This window comes from Grammomys surdaster, unplaced genomic scaffold (assembly GCF_004785775.1).
Source record: "Grammomys surdaster isolate TR1022 unplaced genomic scaffold, NIH_TR_1.0 217, whole genome shotgun sequence".
In the NCBI taxonomy this organism is placed as follows: Eukaryota; Metazoa; Chordata; class Mammalia; order Rodentia; family Muridae; genus Grammomys; species Grammomys surdaster.
In genome coordinates, this window is record NW_021604662.1 from 1,716,449 (window position 1) to 1,740,305 (window position 23,857).

General features: G+C 36.0%; 1 protein-coding gene across 4 annotated transcripts in view; it reads right to left on the bottom strand.

The window, feature by feature from the left end:
* Window positions 1–23,857, bottom strand: part of Rps6ka3 (ribosomal protein S6 kinase A3) — a 109,648-nt gene that overhangs the window by 43,399 nt on the left and 42,392 nt on the right. For all 4 annotated transcript variants that reach the window (XM_028772675.1, XM_028772678.1, XM_028772676.1 and 1 more), the window contains 2 exons: window positions 12,351–12,467; window positions 5,847–5,928 (listed from right to left, as the gene is read on the bottom strand). In XM_028772675.1, coding sequence (XP_028628508.1) covers window positions 5,847–5,928; window positions 12,351–12,467 — 199 coding nt within the window. The remainder of the gene's footprint in view (window positions 1–5,846; window positions 5,929–12,350; window positions 12,468–23,857) is intronic.

A 23,857-nucleotide genomic window follows, 5' to 3' on the forward strand; every position in this document is an offset into this window, starting at 1 on the left:
GTAAAGGTGCTTACTGCTAAGCCCAATAACCTTGCTTTGATCACTGGGAACCATACAGCGGATGGAGAGAACGAACTCTAGCAAGTTGTCCTCTGACTTCCACACTTGACCCCTGGGACAGCCCCCATCACATACATGAAGTAAACATGTAATAATAATGATATCCACAGCTTTCTCCATCCTATCTTCCACCCAACTGAAATTAATGAGTCAGAAATAGGAATCAATTTCTCTTGTTGGCAGCAGCTCTGCCTTTGAAACATTCAGCTAATGTATCAAATTAATTATCAATCTATGATCTCATTATCTTGTCATCCTTATTGTATCTAACAAGGCTTGTTTATTTTTATGTGAATGAACCTTATCATAATGGCAGGCTGATATTTCTCTTCTAGCCTGGTCTAAGTTATTTTTTTCCTTATTATGGTTAACTATATCATTTGTGATTAGTTCCTGTGAAAGTTGAATTCTAAAATTCTAGCTCTTAAAGTACACAAAGTTCATACATCATTTAAATGTACACTCTTTTGCCTAATGAATAGTAAAAACACACACCAACATATCCATTGCATGTACCCTTTCCATTCTTCCACAATGAAAAGCTTTTTGTTTTCTTTTTTAGTCAAGGTTTCAGTATGTAGCCTGTGGTAGCTTTGAACTGGAGATACTTTCCTCTACCTCCTGAGTTCTGGAATTACAGGAAGGCATCACCATACTCAACAAAAGAAGACTCATTTAGGAATGAAGAACTACAGCTTAGTAGCTTTGAGTTACCTTAGTCATGGAGATAACTTTCTCTATGTCATTAACAAATTCCTCTATTTTGTCAGACAGAACTATAGTACCACTAACTTGGTCCTTTTTCTTTATATAAAAAAATTCTATAATCTAGAATTTTGGTTATTCACACTTTATTTAAAATTAAAAAAATATTATTTATTTACCTATTTGTGGGGGGTGTGTGTGTGTTTGTGTGTGTGTGTGTGTGTGTGTGTGTCTATGTGCATGTGTCTTGGAGCTAGAGTTACAAGAGGTTGTGAGCTGTCAGACATGGGTTCTGGGAACTAAACACCAGTCCTCTGGAAGAGCAGTCAGCACTCTTTATGGATGAACCATCTCTCTAGCCCCATGTTTTAGTTTTTATTATCATATAGTCACTGTATAAAATAATGGGTTTCCTTATGACATTTTATACATGCAACATATTTTTATTATATTCATTACTCTATTAATCTCATTTGTCCCCTCTTCTCCTAACCTCTTCCTAAATAAGTCTCCAGAACACACAGTATTTTTTTAATCAGATAACTTCTAAAGTGTTATTGCTTATTCAAGATGGCAAAGTGAGATTTCTCTGACAGTTATTAGATTTAAATCTCTTTGACTTGATTATGAGAGTGAATAAAAATGCTGTTTGTATTTCTAGGACCATATATAGAAAACTGTTTTAAGTAATGATGCATAAAGTCTTTTAGTCTGACAGACCAATCTAATTCCCCATTAAATTGATATAATGTCATTAACTTCTAGTTAATCCCACTCAGTGTTTTAGTAGAGACTTTGAAATGGAAAGAGAGTTCTGGGTAAACATGAGTTAATTATTCCTAGAGCCCCACCAAAAGGACATTAATAGAAAAATAATAGTAGAAAGCTCTTAGATATAAGGGCTACATTTTGAGACACTTCATGGATGCCTATAATCACCGAAATACCAACCCTACAGATACAGATCTATGAAAAAATTCAATTTACATATTAGGCACAGTAAAAGATAAAAACAAATAAAGTTCTTTGAGTGTGTTCTCATGTCAACTTTTCACTTAAAAGAAGTACTTTATTGATTCTCTTTGGCATGTCTGAATTACCAACTTCATTAATTTTATGTTTTTGAGCAATTATTAACATAAATTTTGTTTGAAATTTCCTAGAAAACAAAAGACAAAATTAAATATTAAAACAAAACAAAAGCTAGAACCCCAAAAAGGATAAAAATAATAAAACTTAGGAAATCATATAGGAAGCACAACATACACCAAGACTAAGTGTTACAAAATAAAGAATACATAATAAAAAACTTCCTCAAAATTGGAATATGTGAGTTCCTAGTTTCAAAGGAAACACCCTACATGCAGTATGATGAAATTTTACATTACACACCAAAAGATACTACTCCATAAATTTCAAGACACAAGGGTAAAGAAGATTTTATCTATACACTTCTGGAGACGAAACGTTGCTTACATACAAAGAACTGGCAAATATTTTACATGTATGAGTGGTTTTTCTGTATGCCCATGTCCCACATTCATGCAGTTCCTAGGGAGGCCAGAAGAGGGCAGTCGAATCCCTTGGAACTAGACTTACAGACAGTAGTTGAATTGTCTTGGATATTAGGAAATGAACCTAGCTCCTCTGGAAGAGCAGCAAGTGCTCAACATTTATTTTCTATTAAGCATGATACGTCAATTTTCCAAACATTAATTTATATATACATACATTATATATATATATATATATATATAATGTTATATATATACACACACACATGTATACACACACACACACACACACACAAATGTTTCTGTAAATATTTTCAAGTACAAGAACTCATTTTGATGCTATTTCCTCAGGTTAATTCAGCAGCATTAATAACTTTGTACTTATTGCAAAACTGCTTTCTAATGATGCTGCTTAAATAACTCACTATTATTTAGTATGCATTTAAATATGCATATTATTTAATACACATTTCTATTTTAAGCCTTTAAGTCATTTCCTCAAAGATTTAAAAAATATTTTATTGTTTTTTAATGTGTATGGGCCTTTTGCCTGCTTATGTCTCTGCATTACTTGTGTGTGTGTGTGCTTAGTGCCCACAAAGGTCAGAAGAGGGCAGTAGACCCTCTGAGACTGGAGTTAGGGATGGTTGTGAGCCACCATGTTAGCTACTAGGAATTGAACCTGGGTCCTCTGGAAGAGCAGCCAGCATGTTTAACCACTGAACTCTCTCTCCAGCCCCTACTTAAAAGATTTATCTTCCTTAGTAACTTTTACTTAATGTCCTTTACATAGGTTGTAATAGTATGTCTTATCAACTACGTTTACCATTAGTTTTACATTTACTAACTGCAAGAGATTTTCTTTCTTTATTAATTTATAGATTAACTATAGATAATTCTTTAATAAACTATTACTATTATTAATTATTGTAGTAGTCAAACTACCCCAGATTTAGCAAGTAGAAACACCTTAGCCAACTCTGTATTTGTATTTCTTTCTGTGTAAGAGTGTGTATATATATATGTGGTATATGTACATACGTGAGTGTGAGTGTGTGTGTGTGTGTGTGTGTGTGTGTGTGTGCCTATGCATGTTTGTAGGCCAGATGAAGGTATCAGGTGTCCTGCTCTACCACTCTCTGCCTCATTATCTTAAAATGGGAACTCTCACTGAACCTATAGCTAGAGAACTCCAGATATTCTCCACTTTCTGTCCTAAACCGCTGAGGTTACAGGCATGCATGTGGTGACACTGGGCTTTTGTGTAGGTGCTGGGATCCCAACTTGGGTCCTTATACTTTTCCAGTAAGCACTTATAAACTAACCCATCACCCCAGTACCTCAACTTCATACATTAATACAATATTTGAGGCCTAATTATTTTCTCTTCCCTATTAAAACTATTTTACATTATATGAAAGGTTAATTAAAATATTTATGTATTCAGCAAAATTTTGTATGTATGTCTGGGTACCCTATTTGTACCTGATGTCTAAGGAGACTAGAAAGGATATCATATCTCCTAGGCTAGAGTTACAACTACTTGTGAGCCACAATGTATGTGGGTGGTGGGACTAGAACACAGATCCTCTGCAAGGGCAGCTACTAGTCTTAACCACTGAATCCTCTCTGCAGTCTCTAAAATTTTTTATTGTCAATTTGCTTGTTGAAATTTGTACATCTCCTTCTGATTTTTTTATGTTAAATAATTATGAAATTTAGATAGGATGAAGTCTGTTATGGTGTAAGATTTAGAAATTAGACTAATGGTTTTTCAAATATTTAAAAATAACTTGTTAAACCATTATTTCCCTTTCCCACTGTAGCACTTACTGGCTTTAGCATCTAGACTACCAGGTACTCAATATTTATGACAGAGTTAATGAGATTTAATATATATTTTAGTATTTTTATTTGTATTATTTTTCCAAATTATCACTGCTGCAAATAAGCTTTAATATTGGACAGAGATGTTCTCTTCTCATTTTTCTTTTCCAAAATATTCTCTTTTTTTGTTGTTTTTCGAGACAGGGTTTCTCTGTGTAGCCCTGGCTGTCCTGGAACTGACTCGGTAGACCAGGCTGGCCTCGAACTAAGAAATCCGCCTGTCTCTGCCTTCCAAGTGCTGGGATTAAAGGCGTGCCCCACCACCGCCCGGCCCCAAAATATTCTTTAAGGTAAGTTTTTCAAGCAAAACTTTGCCTCATTTTGTTCAATTTTTAAAAAATACTTATTTACTTTACATATTTAAGTACACTGTAGCTATCTTCAGACACACCACAAGAGGACATCAGGACATCGGGAAGAAGGCATGGGATCCCATTCCTGTTGTGAGCCACCATGTGGTTACTGGAAACTGAACTCAGGACCTTTGGAAGAGCAACCAGTACTCTTAATCACTGAGCCATCTCTCCAGTCTTCATTTTGTTAAGTTTTAAGGACAAATCAACTGGAATCTGGATGCTGAGCTAGTTAATTAGAAAGATAAAAGGGTATAGGAACAATAGCTTTCTCTTGTAGGACTTGGGTATTTATTTCCTTTTTAAGTATCTTATGTTTTCAGTTTTATAATTTCCTTCAAATATTATATACAACATAAATCTTGTTAACTATAAGAACAAGAAACTTCTCTTGCTTTTGTGAACTGACTGTCAGAGCTCTACCTATGTGAATTCATGACAGGGGATTCAGGAGTATAAAGTTTCAAAGGCAGGAATTAAAAGTTAAGATACTGAAAACTTTAGTCATCTAGTTCTAGCAAGAATCAAGTAAGTGGTAATGCCACAGAAATAAAGTATATATAGGGCAGAAAATGTATTCAGGAAAAAGAACAAGAAAATGAAAGCAAAGGAGGATGATTTTTTTCTAGAACATGGTGAAATTTCTTGGCATTATATCTACAATGAATGACAGGGAACACCAGAAATAATAAGTGATCAATACAGATATTTTCTTGGGTATTTTAATGCTATATGAATTACATGTATACTTAAGAGAAAACTCCCCTGACATTAGGAATCAATACCTCAACTATTTAGAAACTAGAGATGTGGCAAAGTAAGCAGTACTAGTAAATAAAAGGAAGACTGAAGTATTTAAAATCTACGTGTATCTCTTCTAAATGTCTCTTTACCTACCAGACTCGCGTTGTACATTACATTTTAAAAAAAATCAGAGTCAGAAACTTGTTTGGATACCACAGGTCAGAATGACAAAATACTAAAGAATTAAAGCTATTTTGCATCTAGGTAATTAGTACATTTTCCAAAAACATTCAACTAAATATTTGAAAATGAATCAAACCCCATTTTGATCTTTTCAACTTCTACTTGCCTAAAGCCCAAAATGAATTTATAGTCCTTCCTTTCTACCATGGCAAGTCCTGCTCTTAACAGTAATATGACTCTTAGTCCAGTAGGAAAAAGTCACTAAAAGCCAGTCTAAATTAAAGATGCTAACAAGAGCCAATTCAGAATGTTAGTAAGTAGCATCAGGGTCACATGACTTCTATGGCGCCCTTTCAGTTTGTTTAGGTTACACGAACATGAAAATAGCAGCAGCACTCACCTTTCAGTGTGGCCTTCTTTAATACCTTCATGGCATAAAGCTGTCTAGCATCAGAGCCTGAGATTTTTTTAACTAAGAAAACCTATATTTAAACGACAGAAAATAAACATTTCAAAGAATTACAAACCATATTCCTTTATTACAGCAAGACCCCACTTATACATTTACACACATATATACACATATATATTCTACTATAATATAGATGTATTTTGTCCAAAATATTGAAGTTTCAAACAGTAGCTATAGATTGATATTTCAATGTAAGTGGATAGTTTTTTCTTTTCATTTTGTTGTTTGCCAGTTCCTAAGTAGCATGTAATATACAGGATAAGACAAAAAACTCAACTATAAATATAGCAGCTAGAGAATAACTCCATACATTTAAAGTATACCACAGGAAATGTTGGCTCTGCTTTATCAAAACAAAATTCTTCTGAGTCCCTCAATTTTTCTGGGTGCTAGGGTTGTAACTTAAGGTCTCATTCGAACTAGGCAAACACTCTTCTACCGAGCTATAGCCCCAGGCCCACAACACAATTTCTTGCTTCTTTAGTTTTTTAAAAAATCATATTCACCTTCTCCATTACCTTCTTGCCACTGTCCTCTTCATAAGTTGTTTATTTTCATGTCTTTTTTTAATGGTGAGCCAGTGAGTTTTATTAGGGTTGCTCATGGGAGCACGGACAACTTACCAGTGGCTACACTACTAAAAATATTTGCCTCCCTTCCTGAGCAAACATTAACTGTCTATGAATCCTCAGGGAGGAGTGGACCCTTCTGAGTTGCCCATATCAAAATTCTTAACACTGGGGCATTTTGTGACAAACTTCTGTTGACACAATTATTCACAGACGAAGAGTCTTTTCGTGTATGAAAAGTATACATACATCTATGTCACTTGTAGAGAGAGAAATTTAAAACATTGCTAATGAAGAATATTAGTCAAATATTTAATAAAATACTTCCTTTTCACCTTTTAACCAGCAAACCATCATATACATCAAAATATGAGGAATGAGGCCTAGGATTATTATTTAGCATCTTCAATTTCTGTATATTTGAAGATATTTTGAAAAGAGTGTGGGGTTTAGGCAAAATAAATAAGATGTTGCTTAAATAACTCATTGTTATGCTATAATATGGTTAACACAAACACTATCAACACATCATACTCATTTTGACTATTACATTCTTAATCTTTCCCACTCTATATTAAATAGACCTGTAAAATAGACCTGAAATTTAGTATGTGTGTGTTTGTATGTACATGTAGTATATGACAGAGAAAGATGTTGGGTGTCCTTTTCTATCATTCTCTACCTAATCCCTTTGAGACAGAAGCCAGCAAGCCTTAGTGACTTTCCTGTCTCTGCCCTTCATAGTGCTGTGGTCATAGATGCACAGGGCCATACTGGGTTTTTTTACATTGGCGTTTTAGATTTGAACTGAGGGCCTCAATGCCTGTGCAGTAAGTGCTATTATTTACTGAGTCATCTCTCCAGCTTCTGAACTTGAATTTTCACCTATTTCCTCTACCTATTCTTTCAAATCAAGCAGTGTTCCTTTTTATGTTTTGTTTTGCTTTTTTAGATTGGGTTTTACTCTGCACAACCCTGGCTGGTGTGGAACTCAGACTAATTTGCCGGCCTCAGCTTCCCAACTGCTGAGAATTCTAGATGTGAGCCACTACCATGCCTGACTGAAAGCAGTGTTCTTGAGCTGCTATGTGTGGGAAGAAGAGAAGTAATTACAATCAAGATTTAAGTTTAGGGTCAGCTTTCAATGATCCGATTTACACTCTATGTGATTAATACAAAAATCTCAAAATAATTTATCTAATTGATTCTCAGGCAAGGTAAAATTTTATTGTTTTGCAAAATAGTACAAGCCAATGAGTAATGAAAAGCACCATATCTGACACTGGAGTCCCAGAAGCAGGATGTGCTGCTCTCTTGTACTGTGTTCCCTCTGCCAGCACTAAGCCCCACCTAACAGTTCTTTTAGTCAATTATGGGGAGCCAGTCTAGGAGGAGAAAAGCATTTTTTCTTTAAATAAGGGTGGTTCTAAGATAGACTGCTGCTCAAATGTTAAAGGCAATCAGATATTAGTAATAACTATGAATAAAATATATTCTAATTGGGTAAACTTAATTAGGAGATTGTCCTTTCAATGTTTTTATTCCATTCTAAAACGGAAATTCATACAGCTTTTAAACTTGTTCAAGTTCTTTGAAGCATCTTCTTAATGACTTTTAGCACTTCTGAACTTCCACGGTGCCTTCAGAAGCATCTGCAGTGCAGTATCATGACAATCTGGGGAAGTAGGCCCACTAAACAATGCCAGTTTATAGCTGCCCAAATCAGGGCTTGGAGAAGTGAAACCATTTGCCTGGTGTCACAGTGGAACGAGAGATCCAGGTCAGATACCCAGATACTGAGTTCTGGGTTCCTGCTTAAGGAATTCTTTAACTGTTTCCTTAAGCCAGTGAGCCGCCAAGCTCGGCGAGAGCAGCAGGAGTCCTCACTTGCCCACGCAGCTATTATAGGCTCTGACAGGTCATCCTGTTTCCTTGGTTTACACTGGCCTTTAAGGATGAGTAAGAAAGAAGACACCCTATTTTAATGTTTGCTATTTATAGTGAGGCATTTAAAGTACTTTTACAGAAATAAAGGGATAAGCATTTGAATTCCTTGGAACTTAAATATTGTGTTCCCTGAAACCTAATGTATAAAAATAAACTCATCTATTTGGGTTTGTTGAACAGTATGGCAATATGGTTAATGCCAGATATTATGTGTTTGGCTTTATATCATTTAATTCTCACCATAATCCAGTGAGGTCAGCGCTATGACTCATTCATGTTTTTCAGAATTAGCTGTTATGCATCGTGCTACTCATGGAACATCTAGGCTAGTAGGAGAGATATCTAACAAGCAATTTTGCAAATGAGTAAGTGCAACTGCAGTCAGTGTAAAAAAGTAGAGGTCTATAATGTTCACAGAGTGTATCACAAGGAAGAATGACAGGTAGGGTGGCAGGGTTGTCTTCTCGAAGATCACAGGCTCCAGAGCCAACCAGGTGAAGAAAGCTTAGGCCCAAACTAAAGGCCAACGGGGTCAGAACACAGATGAAAAGTATAAAACCTGGTGTTTTAGAGGTGGCTATGGGTTAGACTGAGGAACTCCTCTGCAATTTTAAGAATTTATCTTTACCATAAAAACAAAGGAAGGCAGCTGAGAAGTTAAAGAGGGTACAATATTAATTTATACATATTTGAGGTTAAAATTCTTTTGGAAGATACTCTTGCAATACTCTTTGACTAGACCAGGGAAAGGTAGAGGCAGCATATTCTAGAGAGGTGGCAAGGGAGAATAGGATCATACGATTACAAAACTATTTACTAAATCAACAGGGCCTGGTGACAGACTGTATTGGTTGGCATGGTGTATGACATGGTAGGGACTGGGAAGTGAAGAAGGAAAGGGAGGAAGAAACAGACTTGAAAAGAGGGTAAGAATGCCTCTGGTTTCTGACTTGTTTAACTGTGCCATTCATAGTGACAGAGAAAAACTGAAATAGGAGAGGTTTGGGGCGGGGGGGGGGAGAAGATTATGAATTTGGTCTGAGACATGCCAAGCATAAAATAAAATGCCTTTGAGATATAAATGGGGGCAAGTGGGGGTGAGGAGTAGCTATGGAAAGAGTTCAGATCTTGGAGAAAAAATTTAGGTTGGAAATATAAATCTGTGATGTCACCAGCATGTGACTTACAATTAATACAGGAGCACGGAGAAAACCGATTATCGAGTAGTACAAAGAGCTGGCTGTTTAGAATCCAGCATCAATGAACTTCCATATTTAATGACATGCTAGAACAGGAAACAGGGCTTCAAGAGATTAAGTAACAGTGATAAGTAGAAGAAAAAATGAGTTCAGTCTGGCTGATCTAGGGATTAAACTTACAACCATTATAGTCTCCTGGCTATTGAGTCTATATTTAGATTAATCTATATAGCACTATGTTTACAAGTGGTTAAACAACCATAACAAATTATCAATGTTAGCAACGAGCTACTAAACAGCTACAATAAAATATACAAGAGAGATCTGCTAATGCCATTTTGATGCGTATAGATCACGACATCTTCCAACATTTATTTATTTATTTATTTATTTATTTATTTATTTATTTAGGTTTTTTGAGACAGGGTTTCTCTGTCCTGGAACTCATTCTATAGACCAGACTGGCCTTGAACTCAGAAATCCACCTGCCTCTGCCTCCCAAGTGCTGCGATTAAAGGCATGCACCACCACTGCCCGGCTTTTTAGAGTTTTTTTTTTTTTTTTAAAAAAAATAAGGTTTTATAACATTTTTTTAAAGAGAGAGGTGGTAAGATGTGCCCTTCCCCAGCCTTGAGCAGGCCAGAAAGACCTTGTGACAGATGGAGTCAACCACCTTGGCTGCACGTGCAAATTCCTACATGAATTTAGAAGAACAGATTGCCCGGTGACCTTAACATAATCTGCAAGATAATCCAGCTGAAACAAAGGATGGGTTAGGTGGGGCTTTCCCTATATACACAAGAGCTGAATATTACACTTTGAGCCTTGATCAGAGAACTTTGCTTTGGTTCCATGTTTCTCTCTCCTCTCCGTCTGTTTCATCCCCAGCCCTCCTTTCAGGTGAACCCAGTTCGCCCATGGCCACTGGACAGCTACAGTAAGGAAGGACTGTACTGTCAAAGTTGAGTGCAATCTCAGAATATCTTTTTTTCCCCACTGAGTCTCTGTCTAGAAAAATCAAATGGTAGCATCTTGGGAAGTGGAGGCAGGAGCACCATTGGGAGTTCAAGGCTAGTGTGGGCTAGAGGGAGACCCTATCTTAAAACAATCATTGAAACAATAAAAACAAAAAGAGGAGACTGTATACAAAAAGAGGAGGAGGTGATAGCTTGTGATTTTTAATTATTTAAAAAAATAAGAGAGTGGGAATGCAGTTTAGCAATAGTGTGCTTGCTTGTCATGCCCTGAAGACTTAAGCTCAACCTCCCAATCACAGCAAAACAAAAAACCAACCAGCCTGTCCATACACCTACCCCAGCAGGGTAACAAGAAAGGACAGTCTTAAAGATGAGTATGAATATTGCCAATTTACTAAGATTTCTACTGCAGTTCTGAGTAATTCTATCCATCTTTTCTATACTTAGTAAAAAATATAAAAGAAAATGTTGCTGGTAAAAAGACTGGTAGCATTTCATAAAATATTTGTTTTCTAATGTGATAAAACATCCACAAATTCTAGAAATCTTTTTCATGAGAAAGGTTCTTGCTCTAGTCTAAGTTGGCTTTGGATTCACTATATAGCCTAGGCTGGCTTCAAAACACATGACAATCATCCTGTTTCATCCTCCTAGTTGCTAGGATTACAAACCTAAAACATTAACTCCTTTTAAATCTGACACAATGAAAACAGTGCTAAGAGGAAAACCCATAGCTCTAAGTGCCTCCAAAAGAAACAGGAGAGAGCATACACTAGCAGCTTGACAGCACACTGAAAGCTCTAGAACAAAAAGAAGCAAATACACCCAAGAGGAGTAGATGGCAGGAAATAATCCTTGTAACTTTTTAATCTAAATCTTTTTTTTTGTTTGTTTGGTTTTCCGAGACAGGGTTTCTCTGTGTAGCCCTGGCTGTCCTAGAACTCACTCTGTAGACCAGGCTAGCCTCGAACTCTCAAACTCAGAAATCCACCTGCCTCTGCCTCCCAATTTAATCTAAATCTTATAAGCTATCTCTTTCTTTAGGACACACACACACACACACACACACACACCCCACATTTTGTTATTTATAAAATATTTATTTTTATTTTTCATTTATATTTATCTATGTCTAAAGCTGTGAACATCTCCACAGAGGAGAGAGGAGGGTGTCTGAGCACTTGAAGCTAGTTGGAGTTACAGGTAGTTGTGAGCTGCCCAATGAGTGTGCTGGGAACCCAAATTTGGTCTTCTGAAAGAACAGCAAAACATTCTTAATGACGGAACCATCTCTCCAGCACCATCTTGTATATTTTAATAGATACATAACTATTTATAGGGCATAATGTGGCAATTTGATAAATCTATGCAATTTATACTGACCATATCTGAGTCATGGCACATGCCTATGATACCTAGGACTTGGGAGACTGAAGCAGGAAGATTGTATGTTCAAGACCTGCCTGGGCTACATAGTAAGATCTTATGCTCTCAAACTGTTAACTTTTTACTGAGAAGCTCCAAACTTCTCTTCTAATAAAATATATATATAATGAATTGTTGTTAGCTATAGTCATACTGCTGTGTAATAGAACATTAGATCCCATTTCTTCTATGTATCTAATGTTAGTACCCATTATCTAGCTTCCTTCTATTCCTAGCCTTGTGTGATTAGCACTCTACTTTCTACTTTTATGGAATTTCTATAAACTTTGATTATAGCACACAACTATGACTTACCTTTCCAAATGATCCCTGCCCTAATACTTTTAAAAGTTCAAACTGGGAAGGATCTGCCTTTTCATGTCCTTCTTTCACATGATGTGTGATTGCAATTTCTTTGATACTGCCTTCTTCCTGTTAAGGTAAATATAGACAACACATTGTTAGCCAGAATGACTCTCATTAGGAAGCAAATCATCTTAATATAGCATATCCGAATCTCTCGAATTAATATACAAAATTATTCTTTGCTGACTTATCAAGTAAACAGAAAATATACAAGTAATTATACTTTCAAGTTAAATGTTAGAGAACGTTAGGCTATATCAGCTTCTATATGATATTAGCACTAATTATTTGCAAGTCTTCATTCTTTCTATTGGAGATAATTAGGATGGTTTTGAACAAAAGTGTATGAGAACATTTGAGAATACCAGATTAGAGTACTATATTGTGTCTGGCATATGACTATATGAGGTGGAGCAAATGCCATATATTAAAGATGTGTTTGTTGGGGAGAAGGACTAAAGACTGTTCTGGGGTAAACATAGTTCTGTCCTTCATACAGCTGTCTAAGAAAGCACACTAAAGAGGAGTGGGAAAGGAAGACCGAAGTTTTAGGTTTGAAATATCTCAGTTATTTCCTGTTCTCAAAGGGGAGAAAGGGCTATTAACTATGGTCCAAAAAAGATTTAACATTTGGATATATGGATTAAACATGGGGGTGGAGATGACTGTTTTAACAAAAAAACTGAAAATTCTTTGGGCCTAGAGAGGAAGGATATTTTGAGATAGTGTCTTATTATGTAGATCAGGCTGGCCTCCAATTTGTAGGCAATCCCTTTGCCTTAGGTTTTCCAGTGCTGGAATTACAGGAAAGCAATACCACATTCAGTTTTTTTTAAGATCTATTTATTTTATGTATATGAATACACTGTAGCTGTCTTCAGACACACCAGGAGAGGGCATCAGATCTCATTACAGATGGCTGTGAGCTACCATGTGGTTGGTAGGAATTGAACTCAGGACCTCTGGAAGAACAGTCAGTGCTCCCAACCTCTGAGCCATCTCTCCAGCCCCCCCACAGTCAGTTTTTAAAAGGATCTTTAAAGCCCAATGTGGATACTAGAAAATATATACATGTACATTGAATTTCAATTGCCTATTTGTATAGAGATGAGCAAATTGAATCAAGATAATACTGTGTGTTATAGAAAAAAACAGCAAAAAAATTAACAAAACCAGAAGTACAAGTCTGTTAAATAAATATTGTCATTTCTATTCTATTGACTATAAATGCGCCTTTTTCTAGATGCATAAGTACTGGGAGAATCTAAAAGCATTTTACAAATTCTTTTGGTTTTGGAGCTAGGGTTCCACTATATAATCCAGTCTAGCCTCAAACTCATGATCCTACTGATCCTCAGGCCCCAGAGCACTAAGATTAGAGGAATGTGTCACTATACATCGTTTCATTATTTTTAGAATTATAGTATTTTATTCAAACATTTCCATTAGCATTTTCTCATATACCCTTAAAAGGCTGGCAATAAGGTCAGTTGAAGAACACTTGCTTAACATGTGGAAGGCCCCAAGTTCAACCCCAGTACCATAAAAGTCAACCAACCAATAAACTACCAATCAAGAATAATACTGATAATGTAAGTAGAGTTTTATTAAAAAATAACAAAACAACAACAAAACAAAAACCTACTACATGAAGATACCTTAATGTAGTTTCTGTTAATGTTCAGCAAAAAGAAAAAGAATCCAGGGATAGACTATAAAGGAATAGGCCCTTTTCCATTTTCCTCTGTAAGGCAAAGGCAGAGTACAGTTGATAGGCTGCCCTACTACTTGGTGGCTTACTCATTTTGGATTGTCATACAATTCTAGCAACAATAACATTTTCCCCAATATTTTCATGTATTTTGTTATCTCCTAGCATTATTCCCTTTAATTCTTATGACAATGCTCTATGTCAAGTACTTGAGCTGAACCAAGCAGTAACTGATTCTTAGGTGTTACCCTCTTTCTGAGCAGTTACAGTCAGAAAAGTAGAAAGAGAATTACCAAATTTAAAAAAAAAAAAACTTTTCAAAGAAAAACGAGTATGTCAGGTGGTGGTGACACACGCCTTTGATCCCAGCACTTGGGAGGCAGAGGCAGGTGGATTTCTGAGTGGTCTACAGAGTGAGTTCCAGGGCTATACAGAGAAACCCTGTCTTAAAAAAACCAAAAAAGAAAAAAAAAAGAAAAAGAAAAACGGGTATGTAGGAGTGATAAATAAGATCTAGACAAAAATGCAGAAAATATTTTTATCTTGGATCAAACATGCATTAGGTGTTTTTCCACCTTATATTTCATGTTTCATGACAAACCTTTGATTTTTTTCAATTTAAGTTTTCGAGGGCTGATGATAATGCAGAGTAAATTCCCAGATCAGGAAAAAGCATTTCAGGATTCATATGCTCCCCAGCTCCTGACTTCATTCCTCAGGAGAAATTTAGCCTATCTTTAAAGGCAAAAGGCTTGGATATGCTGCAGCCTAGTTTAAAGAGATTAAATGATAAATGAGAGTCAAAGAGCACCGCCGGTATGCTGCAGACTCAGGACTCAAAGTCTAGTTTTATAACTTCCAAATAAGGCCCATACTCTGACACTACCCTAAGGCTGGTGGATGTTCTTGGATGTTTTGCACCTAAGAATAATGACAGGAACCTACAGACTTATGCCCCTAGGCTTTGTGGTCTTTGTTTTTGAAAAAGAATATCACTATCAGTTTAAGCTTGCTTTGAATTTGCCTCAGCCTCCTAAACTCTGCATTTTTAGGAATGAGACATTATGCTTGGCTTTAACTAGTCATCTATTTCTTGCTTCACTTACTCAATAGCAAATCCCTAACAACAAAATGATAATCATCGAACCAATATTTGTATGCTTAGCGATTCATAAATTGTACACAAGTACAAGAAGTTCTCTTCTTTCTCCATACCCAAAGTGTCATCACATTGCATTCTACAGACTAATAATGGAGTGTAAAACTTGACTCATGGAGCCAAGTTCACTGATTAGATTCTAGGATGTATTCAGTTAATTTCTATACATTCTATAGAATCATTTATGTCCTTAAGTCATGGCCAGAAAGAACTATATTCTGTAATAGTCTACATTTTTATAATTTCTTTTTCTTGGGTAAGAAAGATGTGATTTAATTTCATTACAATATTTTTGCATCTTATAGTCCACAACAAATACCTACTACAATGCCTTTCGCAAGGACGTAACAAAAAAAGGAGGAACAGTTCCTGAATAAGTATTTAGCAGAGTGCAGCAAGCAAACAGGATCAAGGGTAACTGTTAACAGTATAGGCTACAATCAGGGAATGGATCTCAGAATAGACAGCAGTTACTATTCTCATTTTTGATGGTTACCCTTCCTTTCTTCTCAGGTCAATTAAGTCATTAGAAATGCACATCAATCTTCAGTTAATAAATATATACTGAAATACCAACTACATATCAAGCACAGTGCCTAGAAGACCTTTCAGCATTACTTCTTCTATTGCCAATAGTATCATGCAGATGTAACCTTTTATTCTTTCATGTAGAAAAATGAAATGAGTATGGTTATTCATACCTCGCCTTGCCTGTGTCTAGTTCATTTTTTTTGATACATTTTCTGAAAAGCATTTAGCTCCAGTTGTATGACCAGATTGCTCAAATACCTCTCCAAGTTCCCCGAATTCATGTACTGCTTCACCTTAACCTTTTAGATCCTTTGCAATATGACTTCAATCTATTTCTTTATTATACAATAGTCTTTTGTGAGCCTGAAATACTTAATTTTCTATTTTTAAGATTTTTGTATATATGTGTGTGAACCTCTGCACGTGAATGAGCAGGAGAATGTAGGCGCTCCTGGAATTTCCTAGATCTGGAGTTACAAGCAGTTGAGAGGCACCTGATGTGGGTACTGAGAATCAAAGTCAATCCTCACCAAGAATAGCAAATGCTTTTAACTTCTGAGCCAATTTCTCTAGACCCAGATCTATTTCGTTATTCCCTAACTTTTCAATTTCTAAATCAAAGTAATACATGCACATGGAGAACAAATCAGATAGTGGCATAACAGCTTAGAGTAAAAGGCAACTTGCTTTTCACTCTTACCTAGGTTTTCATATTTATTTATATATGAGACAGAGTCCTTTGTAGCCCTGTCTGGCCTGCAACTCACTATATAGATCAGGCTGGCCCAAACTTGAGATCTGCCTGCCTCTGCATTTTTAGTCAGGGTATTAAAGGCATGTGCCCACCATGCATTGCTCAACACAGATTTTAAAGGCAGTTAGTTTTGCACTTCCTTTAATCATTTATTAAGCTTAAGACATCTAATGTCTTAAAAATAAGATAAAAGCTCACTTACATCTCTTCTTTCTTTAACCACCTTCTTTTGTACTGTTTAATAATTATATTACGTTTACATAAATCCTTTTTTCTGCTTTTGAATATAATCTTAACTCTTCACTCTGTGAAAGTCAATAGTGCACATATATTCTTTCTGTGACTTTCCCCCACCTATTGGTAGCTATGTTTTTACATTGTTGAGCCCATTAAGAAAACTTAGTGCTCTGTAGCAGATATGCTGAGCTTTACAGAGGTTGAGGCATGAGGAGAACGTCAAAGTCATCCTGAGCCAAGCACACACACACACTCAGAGTAACACTCTTGTATACTTGTATGCTGAGAGGAATACCAATGTTCTGTTTTGCAATTTAACAAGCACTCTGTATAGCCTGGCTCTAACTAAGTTAAATCCCTATACAACAGCACTGGCATCACAAGTACATACTAGGCAGTACAGTAGATTTTCTTTCATATGAGCCCCAAAAAATGATTTCAAAGCCAATCCAAGGGGACTTCTTCACTGGCTGAATGTACTATTTTGTGTTTTTTAATGTCTCCTCCCTCTTTTAAGATTAACCCCTATAATTTCCTACGAGAGATTACATGGAAAAAACATTTTTCAGATTCTGAAGACAAGGTCTTGTTATGTAGCTCAGGTTGGTCTCAAAGTCACAACTGTACTTCAGCCTTCTGAGTGCTTACAAGTGTATAGTTAGGCCCCGCTTAAGGACAATTTTCTGGGCTGAATAAATCTTGTGTTATGTTGTCTTCACATTTGTAAAGTTTGGCTTGGTGTCAAATTTCAGGCTGAAAATAATTTTGTCTTAGAAATTTGATGTCATTTGCCCACTGCCTTCTAACAACTGTGTTGCTTACAATATGGGTGATGCTAGCCTAGTCAAACTTTGCAGATGACCTTTAAAAATCACTTTCTACATGCAATATATTTTGGTTATATTTCCTTTCCCTCAACTCTTTCAGCTCCTCTTCACCTCCCTACTCACCCAACTTCATTTTGTCTCTTGCTCCAAAAAAAAAAAAAGAAAAAAAAAATCACAAAACTTAAAATGAAAAAAAAAAGCAACCAAAAAACACCAACAAGACAAAAAAATAACAAAATGAAACAAAAAGTACACATTTAAAGAGCATGGAGTTTATTTTGTGTTAGCCAGCTATTCCTAGGCATTGGATCTGCCTAGTGACACTCCATTGGAGAAAACTGATTTTCCCTCTCCTAGCAGGTATTGATTATGCAAAGCTTCTTGGTTAGGGATGGGACTTTGGTGGGTCTACTTCTCTGCTGTTTTTTTAAAAATTATTTTATGTGTGTAAGTGTTTCCTTTGCATGTATGTCTATGTACCATGGGTACTTAGTACCCACGGAGCCAGAAGAGGATGTGTAATCCCATGGAATAGATGTCTAGAAGCTGATGTGTGGTTGCTGGGAATCAAACTTGAGTCCTCTGGAAGAGCAGTCAGTACTTACAATTACAGAGCCATCTCTCTGGCCTTAGATGGCCTTTAAAAACATATTTAAAATTTATTTGTGATGTGTGTGTGTGTGTGTGTGTGTGTGTGTGTGTGACAACATGCAGAACAGAGGACAACTTCTACCATGTGAGTCTCTGAGACAGAACTCAGGTAGTCAGTACTGGTAGCCTTTATACACCTTACCCACTGAGACATCGTGCTGGCCTTTATTATTTATTTACCTTTTTTGAGACAGGGTCTTACTATATAAATTTGACTTGCCTGGAGCTCAATAAAAAGACCATTCTGGCTTCAAGCTTACAGAAAACCACTTTCCTCTGCCTCTTGAGTGTCCAACCCCTTTTAAATTTTTTAAAAAAGATTTTCCTTTGTCCTTATTTTTTGAAACTCTACACTAAGTAGTCAGTGTCCGATCTTTCTCAGAATACTAGGTGCTTAGATAACATTTATCATCCATGTATTCTTTATGTCTGTGGACAATTCTAATATTTAATAATCTTTCAATCATTTTTCAGGGTCTCTATTTTTGCAACTTCCCTTTGGGAAGGGTTTGGAATTATATATTTTAAACTCTTATGTCTCTGCTTTTCTTGACTATCTTCCCAATTTTATATTGAAAAAAATTAAGACAAGGTTTAGCCTGTATAGCCTTGGCTGGCCTTGAAATCACAGAGATTACCTGGCTGTGACTTCTGAGTGCTGGGATTAAAGACATATGCTACCTCTGTCCATCTTGACTTTTTTTTCTTGAGAAAAATTCTCATTTTGAAGCCTAGGTGAGTCTTGCTCTTGAACCAATCCTCCTACATGAGCCTCCCAGTGCTGGGATTACAGGTGTACACCATCAGAGCTAGTTTTATGTGGTAAGTCTACCCTAGTGTGTGATGTTTTAAGTGATACATTAAGTACTTTTGTCACTACAAAAAAATCCTTATGTTGTGCACCTAAATTCTAATGCTATTTTTTCTATTTTCCAAATTCTGTCTATTTGTAAGCAAAGATTTTATGATAGCCAAATGAGCTAGCAATGAATCTACATCACAATTCTGTATCATTCTTTTAAACTTCCCTGACTTTTGTCACCTATAGCTTAAGGGCACTGAACACCTTGTACTACTATTAAAGGCCATCAGGCTCATGCTCAGTCTCTAAACCTCATCCTTAAAGTGAGAAAAAGGTTAATAATATTTCCTTTTCAAGCTACGTGTGCTGGTCAAACTTCTAATCTCAGCACTGGGATGCAGAGGCAGGCTTATCTACAAAGCAAGTTCCAGGATTGCCAGGGTTACAGAAGGAAACTGTTTCAAAACAAAAAAATCATTTTTTAAGCCAGGAGAAGAAAATGTAACCTTGACCCTAAAATGTAAAAGGAATTAAGAAAGGGTACTTAAAATTACTGCCATCTTCTTGGGTACTTAAAAACCTAATATTGTACCATGCTAGCACTAAGAACACAAACTGAGTAATATGAACTGATTTTAAAGAATGATTCAATGTTTGGCATTATGCCCTACCTTGTATACATAATTTCCTTTTTCCTCCCTTCCCTTGAGTCAGGAAATGTATTCTTGAGGCAGTTGTATTTTCCAAATTGTTTTGAATGCCAGAAAACATTTTTAAAGCTCAAAGAAAAGTATTTAAATGCTCCTTGGTACAAGAACATATAAAGTGTTTAACTATGGACCTATTTCTTGGTGCAACATAAAAAAGACTTTACAAAAGAAATATATACAGCTTATCCCTTAAAGGTACCATAGAACAATCACTTCCTACAGAGATTCCTATATCGTTATATTTATTTGAAAGGGATTCTTTAACTTTTGTTTTTAATGTGATCTAGACAACGAGGCTGGTTACCCAAGCTATGGTAAGAAACAACATTTTAGTTTATTCTAGAAAGCATTTGATTAGATTTAATTTATTGCATGTGCTAATGAAATAAGTTCACTATTTTTACTTAACAAAATACTTTAAGAGAATATCATGAGCCAATTCTTCCATGTTTAAAAGAACATTGCTAGTTCTCCAGACCAATATTTTTAACACTGGGCTCCCCCCCCACCCCCCCCCGGGCCCCGCAACTTGGGAGTCTCAACCACCAAGATACTTAAATGTAGAGCTGCTTGAAGCTCTCAAGTTTTTTACAGGAACCAGTTTCAACAAAAGCCCGACTAAGTGTTTGACTACCTAAAGCAATGACAAAATATTACTGAAAGAATAATAATCTAAGATTAGTTAAGTTTGCAATTCTGTTCGTAACTAGTTTAATTCTGAGAGGTAGTTTGTTTCATTATATAAAATTATAAATTATCACTATCAGGGTAAAATTTCTCTAGCACAAATAATTCAATATAAAAATAAATTAAGAAAAAAAAGAGTTGTAATGTCTAATACAACCAACTAACTTACTTTAGTAAATAGAAATTTATTTCTTTAAAAGTTCATCCAAAACTTATTCTGAACTTTTAAAAGTTCCTTAAAAGAATCTAGAAAATGGAATGAGTAGCATAATTGTAGTTCATTCTGAATAAAACATCTTATTTTTTAAAAAGAAGTTGAACAAAGCTTACCTGTATAGGGCGAACACGGAAAGACAAAAATTTAAACATGGCTACGAAATCATGCTGATGATAAAGAATTCTTGACGGTAAAACTTAAGCCCCTGCAAAGGTTTCTCCTACCAGCTGTTCCGGCAATTAGAAAATTTCCTGTCAGGCGGGTCCTGAAAATGCTAGAAAAGAGGCTGGACAGTTTTCCTGTGGTAAAAGAAAGGAGGAACCTGCCTACAGAGGCTTTTCGTGTAGCTGATAGGTAGGGAGGCTAGAACAGGAAACTGCCACAGATTTGCTGATAACCAAATCCTGTTGAAGTTGTTTTTTTTTCCTCCTGATTCCCAGCAGTCCTAACAACTTTTACAACCAGTAAAATGAACGCCATTTTAGAATCCTGAGAAACGGCAGTATTTCTTAACTTTGAGTCTTAAAAGCAAGTAAAACTAGTCACTGCTATTAAAATAAAAGCTGCTGATGCAAATGTGGGAATTTATCCTTTGCAATATTTATACTCATATACAAGATATGGCCTCAAGATGACTTCAAAAGCTATATATAGACATGCCATGGGTGTTCCCTGTCAGTAAGGAAGAGTTTCATAACTATGGTTAGGAAAGAAAGGCTACATGCAAAAAAGAAAAACCCAAACATTAAATTGAACAATGAATTCTTTCCATCTTAAATGAATGTAAACTGAATTTAAATAAACTTACATGGATTGCAATCGTCTACTAGCAAACAAGTTACAGACTTCATTGCTCTAGTAACTAAAATTCAATTCCCAGTTGATAAAAATCTCAATTAAAAAGTTGATCCTCTGGGTTTATAAGAGAGCAAAAATGAAGTCCTAATAAACTAAGCTGAAAAGGAAGGTGGAGCCTGGCTTTCATATAAGCTCTTCCTCACTTCACTTTACTGGTATTTTACTGCACTTAAAATAACCAAAGGATCAGCAGATATAAGAGCTGTTAGCTAATATAAATCTAATCTATGTGGGTCTAAGAAAAACCTCAAGTATTAATCTACATAGCTTATAAGATTTAATAAAAGTAATGGAAATTCCAAACCCCCAGAGACTCTGAAAACATCCAGAATGTGGGCTTTAGGGTATAGCTCAGTGATCATTTTGTGTAGCATGTGTGAAAGCAAGGCTTCAATCCTCAATACAGGGAAAGTGGAAGGGAAGTGGGAGGAGGAAGGACAAGAAGAATGAACTAACTTTCTAGATGAAGAACCTGTGGCAGAGGTGGGCACATCTCTTGGTGACAGAGCTATCTATAGTTTGGGCTCAGCTGAGCATTTATTGATTGAGCATACATTATAGTGTCCATTATGTGATAAGTAAAAAGCCAGAGCACTTCTTGCTACATCAAATTTTCATGGCAAGGACTTCACGTAAATGGAGAATAGTTTTTAAAAATGCTACACCACCAAATACATTAGAAATCAACTAAAATAAATGTCTCCACTAGATCTTTGAATTATACCCAGATGACTGCACATTTGTCTCAAGTTAAAAATGGATGACTCTGTTTTTCAGGAAAGAAAGCACTTAGTAGCTTTTCATCAGAGCAGAATTCTCCCGGATCTCAAAATGAATCATTTAAGTCTTCTTCTTAAGCTCCAACAGGGCAGCAAAGTTAGGAAGTCCACCTAATGCACAATTGCACTCTGAACGTCAGATGCCTCATCAAACTACACTAAAGCAAATACCATATTTAATCCCGACCAGTTATGGAAAGAGCTCCTGTTCAGAACAGTCCTCTACTTTATTCAAGAGATACTTTTCTCAAACAGGCAAACAAAGAACCACTCTTTTTCATTTGAAACAAAGTCTCATGTATCTCTCAGGCTGGCCTTCAACTTCCTGTGTAGCCCAGATTGGCCTAGATCTTCTGCTCCTACCTCATCCACACCCACCCCCATGTGCTGGGGAGTGAAGGTCAGTGACACAGCATTTTCATAGCCATGTGCAAGGTCTTTGGTTCAATTCCTAGAACCAAGAGAAAAATAAACCCATTGCATTGTGGAGATTTTCTTTTCTGTTCTGTACATACACATTACATATTTGGACCACACTACATGTACCCAGTACAAGGCCATGTGTAAAAGGCCAGACAACAAACATTTTCAGCTTTGTAGAACAGATGGCTTCTATCCTGCCAACACAATGGAGAATGAATAGGTGAGGCTGTGTTTCAACTAAACTTTGTTTACAAAAAGAGGTAAAACGAACAGACCTATAGGTACAATTTGCTGATTCTGTTTCTATTATTAGAAAACTTAAATGCATGAGTAATGAATGCTAAAAATTCTACAATACACATCTACTACGGGGCACTTGATTTTCTGTATAGCTGTGATGTCCCCACCTTTCATACACATTCACACTTATCTAGAACTCATTTTTCAAGAATACTGTTTCCTGCTTCCATTTTTCCCTACGCAGTCCTTTGTCTTTACAGCAGGCAGAATAAAGCTTAAGCACAAATCATCGCCAGTTGCGGTGGTACAGGCTTATAATTCCAACACGGGGAGGAGGCTGGGGGATCTAGAGTTCAAGGCCAGTCTGGGCTATACAATGAGAGACACCATATCTCAAAAAAGAAATATGGAACACACAAGTAAAAACTGTTTATTTAGCCACAGCTTCATACTATATCCTAGCTACATACAAACAACAAACAACCCAGAAGCACAAACCAAACAGAAGTTAAAATAGGTTACAGTCCTATCCAAAATTCTTCACTGGCTTCCAATCATATAACAAAATTAAATTTCTCCTTCAATGGAGATTAAAGTCAGCTGTATCAAATGCTACTTAGATCCTGACTTTGGAAATATAGTCACTAAAGTCCTTAGACATACACATTTAGTTTTAAACCTCTTTGATACAGTTTTTTAAATGTTTAATTTTATAAAAAGTCTTTATTTTCTATTAATATAATAAACACAGTGTTTCTTTGATTTACTAATTTGATAACTTATATGAATAGATTTTTTAATACTGATCTGTACTTGTATTTTGGAGAAAATTGTCTTAACATTAATTCTGAACTTAATACACAGATGTTT